This window comes from Mandrillus leucophaeus, unplaced genomic scaffold (assembly GCF_000951045.1).
Source record: "Mandrillus leucophaeus isolate KB7577 unplaced genomic scaffold, Mleu.le_1.0 Scaffold554, whole genome shotgun sequence".
Lineage (NCBI taxonomy): Eukaryota > Metazoa > Chordata > Mammalia > Primates > Cercopithecidae > Mandrillus > Mandrillus leucophaeus.
In genome coordinates, this window is record NW_012105964.1 from 1,000,936 (window position 1) to 1,007,540 (window position 6,605).

A 6,605-nucleotide genomic window follows, 5' to 3' on the forward strand; every position below is an offset into this window, starting at 1 on the left:
AAAGAGGGAATCCTCCCTAACTCATTTTATGAGGCCAACATCATCCTGATACCAAAGCCTGGCAGAGACACAACAAAAAAAGGGAATTTTAGACCAATATTCCTGATGAACATCAATGGAAAAATCCTCAATAAAATACTGGCAAACTGAATCCAGCAGCACATCAAAAAGCTTATCCACCATGATCAAGTGTGCTTCATCCCGGGGATGCAAGGCTGGTTCAACATACGCAAATCAATAAACGTAATCCAGCATATAAACAGAACCAAAGACAAAAACTACATGATTATCTCAATAGATGCAGAAAAGGCCTTTGACAAAATTCAACAGTCCTTCATGCTAAAAACTCTCAATAAATTCAGTATTGATGGAACGTATCTCAAAATAATCTTAACTTTTTAAAAAATATTTTTAAGCACTACATTATTGCATAAATTTCTCAGACTCAGTCTCATTACTATCTTTACCATTTTTACCAAATCTAAGTATGCTTTTTTACATTACAGGCAGAGTTCTTGACTTGCATAATCCTAATATGCACAAATTTCAATTACTATGGTTTATACCAAGGTTTAATTACCAGTCCCCAACAACATAGCTCAAATTTCAGTTATCATACATTACTGTAAGTAATTACATAAAGGACAAACTTCATTGCCAGCTCTTCAGTCCACAAACCACCATGTAAATAACAGATGAACATCAGGATCAGTGACCAATCACCTCCCTTCTTTCATTCTATTGGTGATTGGTCACTGGACAACAAACAGCCAAGAGTGCAGTGTGTTGCCTGTCTTACAGTGATAAACCCCAAAGGACTTTTTACAAATACAGATAATCTGGTTGGGCACGGTGGCTCACGCCTGTAATCTCAGCACTTGGGGGAGGCCAATGTGGGCGGATCACGAGGTCAGGAGATCAAGACCAACCTGGCTAGCACAGTGAAACCCTGTTTCTACTAAAAATACAAAAAATTAGCCAGGCGTGGTGGCGGGCACCTGTAGTCCCAGCTACTCCGGAGGCTGAGGCAGGAGAACGGTGTGAACCCGGGAGGCAGAGGTTGCAGTGAGCCAAGATCGCACCACTGCACTCCAGCCTGGGCAACAGAGCGAGACTCTGTCTCAAAAAAAAAACAAAAAACAAAAAAACAAATACAGATAATCCAAATGGGGCTGGCCAACAAAGATGAAAGTGCAGCAAAGAAATGAAAAGTGATAATACTGGAGTGAAATTTGAATATATGGAGTTATAGAAGAAAATGCTGACTATGGCAAGGCTGACAAGGTTTCAGGGCCTCTAGATATACAGCCAGGGAACTTATCAACATCAGTGAGGAAAGTGGTTGTGATGGAAAGAATGGCAACGTCCCAGAGGAAGTGACTCCAGGAAAATAGTTCACATTAAAGAAACTCTAGGACATTTCATGACATTAAAAGTGCAAAGGATAAAATGTTGGAAGCAACCACGGCACAGAAAAGACACAGAGAAGTACTCTTTAAACTACTATTGAAACTACTACTGGCAAGCTTTTTACAAAGAAATAAAGTACTTTAATTCTCAATGTTCTTAGTATTTTAAGTTACACTGTAGTAAACAGTAGTTTTATTTTTTTGTTCCCCTATACTTCTGTAATTGACAAAAGATTTTAGTGTTTTAACAAAAATTTTTAAAGATCACAAAGCAATTGTAATTTTCCCACTGACTATTAAAATTGCTTTGCACGGTTTCAGCTTGCATTATTATTTTTAGTCGTTTTACTTATCCTGCATAGCAAGGACTGCCTGTATTTAAGTAAACTAATCTTTACTCAAAAAAGGTATTTTAAAAGAATATTCCTGTTTTCTTAGCAATAAATGTTCAATTCTGTGCCACAAGAAGTTACTGAAGAAACTGAATTCTTGCCCTATTTCCTTCTACCTTGGGTATGACCTTGCCTATGCAGCAACTGTCACAGCTTTGACGATTCAGGAGAAAGCAAAAACGCTCCCGCTAGTAAAGGCAAAGTTCCTCTCCCTCAAAACCTGGAATTTATTTACTCCCACTTCACACACAGTTGAAAAGTTTGATAACTGGACTTCAAGAGATTAGAAAAACCACCCTAATGAGAAAAAAGAAACTTAGTCACATCAGTGCAGAGACAAATAAAATTCAGCATCACAAGACAGGAAAATCTACCACATCTATTTACATAAAGTTATTAAAAAGACAAATGCCTAAAGACTTAACGTGACTATCCCTCAGCTGCCCTGAGTGCATCACAATAAAGTAGGCAATATTCATAAAGATATATTTTAAGATATCAAGAAAAAAATATTAAGGAAAAAACTAAACCATATACAGCAAACTCTTTAAGAATGGGGCAAGAAGATCTAGCAGATTCTGGAAAAGTAGAGATGGAAATGTTTTGGATTTTCCTGGATCCCACATAACTACTGAACAACTAGATAGCAATGACCTTTACAAGAACCCCAAACTGCAAGTTGGTGGTGACAGACTACCACAGTCACAAACCCTAGTGCTATAGCACCTACATGGGAAGCAATCCAGCTTTATTAAAGGACCTGAAAACAGGAGAATTCTCAACACCCAAGAGGTATGATCCAGAAGGCACAGCAGCCAATTAGAGAACTGCAGTGCACTAGGAGGAGGTTTGTCCACACCAATAATACACAAGTAACCAGGAACCCAAGGTAAGGCATAAAGGGGCCAGAGGAGTTTAACCCCCATGAACCCTTGACACTAACCAGTGAGAGATCCTTTCTAGGAGAGGGCCTGCTATGAAGAGTCACTGCTGGGAGATGAATCAAAATCAACAGGACAGGAAAAAGGGAGAAGGAACAGACTAACATGGGGCACAGGGACAGAGCCAGGAATCCTTAGAAAACAACTGCCATAATTTTTTAACAGAAGAGGGAGTTATATAAAGTTAGAAACATTATCTTGACTAGTTTCCTTCTAAAAGTTGAGGAAAACTAAATTCACATAAAAAGGAAACAAAGTATAGAAGTTAAATCCCATACAAAGTTACTAAAAGTAAGAAGAAGGGAGGCCAGGTCCCTGTGACTAAAGCCTGTAATACCAGCACTCTGGGAGGCGGAGGTGGAGGTGGGCAGATCGCTTGAGCCCCATGAGTTCAAGACCAGCCTGGGTAACATAGAGAAATCCTGTCTCTACAAAAATTACAAAAATTAGGCCAGGTGCCGTGGCTCACACTGTAATCCCAGCACTTTGGGAGGCTAAGGCAGGTGAGGTCAGGAGTTCAAGACCAGCCTGGCCAACATGGTAAAACCCCATTTCTACTAAAAATACAAAATTATCTGGGTGTGGTGGCGCATGCCTGTGATCCCAGCTACTTGGGAGGCTGAGGCAGGAGAATCGCTCGAACCTTGGAGGCAAAGGTTGCAGTGAGCTGAGATCACGCCATTGTACTCTCGCCTTCACAAGAGTGAAACTCTGTCTTAAAAAAAAAAAAAAATTAGCTGGGAGTAGTGGCACGTGCCTGTGGTCCTAGCTACTCGGGAGGCAGAGGTGAGAGGAGCCCAGGAGGTTGAGGCCACAGTGAGTCATAATCATGCCACTGCACTCCAGCCTGGGTGACAGAGCGAGACCCTGTCTCAAAAAAAATAAAAATAAAAAATAGAAGGAATAAAGAACAGAATGATGTCTCTATGACAGTAAGCCAGAAAGACATCCTCAGATCAAAACTAGAATATACCATTTCTATAGGAGCTAAAAGATACTTTAAAAATTACACAAGGCAAGAGAGAACATGAATCAACATTAGTCTATGAACTCAGAACGACCAACCCTAAGACATACTCTAGCAAAATTGCTGGATTTAAAAAAAAAAAAAAACCTTTGGGTATTTTAGATTAAAAGCACACATAATTTTTTAGGCTAAGGTGGGGGGATTACTTGAGCCCAGGAATTGTAGACTAGTCTGAGCAATACAGCAAGATCTTATCTCTTAAAAAAAATTAATAATTAAAAAAAAGGAATGTTGATAAACTTTACCGAGGTTTTTCATAAGAGGCCATCATCTCACATGTAACACTGAATGAAGCTGGAACCTAAAGTGTTAAATCAAAAAGTTTAAGACTCTGTAGTTCTGTTATCTTATCATGTACTTATTCTACCCTATCCCTTTTTATTTTTAAAAATTTTAACCTAAAGAAAAGTTGAAAGTTTGGTATAATAAACACCACTCTTCATCTATATCAATGATCAGTAACATTTTGCTATATTTGCTTCATTTCCATCTACATATACTTTTTCCACCTGAACGAGTTAAAAATAAACTGTATACCTTTCACTCCCCCAAAACCTTTTCAGCATGCATCTCCTACAAACAGGGACAATCTCCTATGTAACTACAATATCATTATCACATCCAAGAAAGTTAAAACTGATAATTATCTACATATAAGTTTCCCCAATTGTTGAAAACAAGGTGTTTATGGTTTTTTTAAAAATCCATGGTTTTAAAAAAAATCTATCAAGGACCACACACACAGCACACACATTTTCATTCACTGCCTCCTTCAACTATTCACTCCTCACCTTTGTATGGTCTTTTATGGCATTGACCTTTTTTAAAGATCAGACCAGCTTTTTGTAGAATGTCCCACACTGGATCTCTTTGTTGTATCATGATCAAATTCTAGATCAACATTTAACAAGAAATTTACATTGGTAATGTTACCATGCCTCCTCTTGATGTGATACAATGGCAAAGACACAATGTCATTTTGTTCCATTACTGGTGATACTGAGTTTGGATAACATGCCAGCGTGCTTAAAAGAAAGAAAAAAATAATCAGATTCAAATCTTCCCTTTGCTCAAAACCTTACAGTGACTTCCTCTTAGAATGTTCAATAAAGCTCAAAATATTTCCCAAGACCTGTAAGAACCTGGCCTATTCTTTAGCCAAAACTGCTCTTAAAATTCTCTATAGCTCCAGAGTGGTATGCTGTCTTTTCTGGCTGAAAAATCCCCAAAACAGGAATGAATCATTTCAAACTTGCCAAGTGAAAGCAGCCAGGCATCTCTGAAATTACAATATATCTTAAAATTCCACTAGTCCAATGACACAACTATTATTGCCATTGTTAATTGTTACTCATACTGAGTTACATAAAGTTGCAGAAAAGCTTTTCCTTTAGGGAAAGGGATTCCCAGTGTATCTCAAGGAATTTCCCATAGAACAGCCATGTCTGTAATCCGAGCTACACTGGAGGCTGAGGCACTAGAATCACTTGAACCTGTGAGGCGGAGGCTGCAGTGAGCCAAGATCATGCCACTGCACTCCAGCCTGGGCTATAACAGAGCGAGACTCTGTCTCAAAACAAAAAACAAAACAAAACGAAAACCCACGTGTAAGTAGGACATGAGTCTTTCAAGTTTGTCTAAATAAGTCTCTTTCTACATGCAGGTTAAACATCCTTAATCCAAAAACCTGAAAAATTTTGAGCACCGATATGATGCTCAAATGAAATGTTCATTGGTGCATTTTGGATTTTTGGATTAGTGGCACTCAAACAGTAAGTATAATACAAATACTCCGAAATCCAAAATCTGAAATACCTCTGATAAAAAATTCTAGGTATAGATGACAGTTACACAGTTGTTCATTTTAGGTAACAAATGTATAAAATGCCTTTAGAAAACTGTGTTTATACCTGAGAAAAAATCTGGAAGTCACAAGACATACCCTGATGCAATAATGCACAGTATTAGATCTACATTTGGTCATATAAGCAATGCTTACCAATTACCAACTGTTTCATGTTGCCTAAATTATGACCACTGTTGTTCCATTGGTCTTATACTAACAAATGTGTAGCTATTAAACAATATAAACAAAAATTTCAATCACTTAATTCATCTGAGTTCATTTTCACTCCCTCCTTTAATCTGAGTACACAACACATAGGATTCTATGGGAATGCCTTCAATAAATTACTATGTTTAAGTTTTCAATGTTCGATAGGTTTGGGAAATACAAGTCTCTACTGACCTATAATGTTATCTCAGCTTTTCACCGCTCTTGGTTAATAACTTCATACACTGAGAAAACTCTTTTCCCTAATGAGATTTGAAGCTAGTAGGTATTCATTAAAGACTACTTAATTTCTACGTGTTATGTATATTGTTTCAAATTCAATTATTTTTCCTCCTTAACTGAACCAGTTTGTACCTCTGACTGCAGTTTCATCTTCTTTTGCTAACCAAACACATCTCTTAGTTTTTCAAAGTAATCCAGACTCTCTTCTACCCTATCACAAGGGGCCAATAGCTCCTTTCAAGTTCATGTGGGCACCATCCCAGAATATAATGAACAGCTGAATATACTATCTAAATCAATGAACTAAAAAGCAATTTAGCTTTAACTTAGATACCAGTTCTAGCACCCACCTAAAGACAGCCAGAACCCCATACACATACCCAAACCATGGAATTGGGTGGACGAATTCTATCTTCTCAGGTAAAATGAATACAGTTCTACTGTATGTAATCTGTACATTATGAACACTAGGGGTAAGAAAATAGAACAATTCTCTATTATCTTTTTCTTCTAATTTGAGTGGAAATTTAAAGTTGGTTC

The 6,605-nt window shown here is 37.7% G+C and overlaps 1 protein-coding gene across 1 annotated transcript in view; it reads right to left on the minus strand.

Annotated features, from left to right (window-relative positions):
• The window catches only part of GMPS (guanine monphosphate synthase), a 54,501-nt gene extending 48,714 nt beyond the window's left edge, over positions 1-5,787 (minus strand). Inside the window, exon 1 of the mRNA XM_011998069.1 lies at positions 5,776-5,787. Coding sequence (XP_011853459.1) covers positions 5,776-5,787 — 12 coding nt within the window. The remainder of the gene's footprint in view (positions 1-5,775) is intronic.
• Positions 5,788-6,605: the final 818 nt, after the last annotated feature.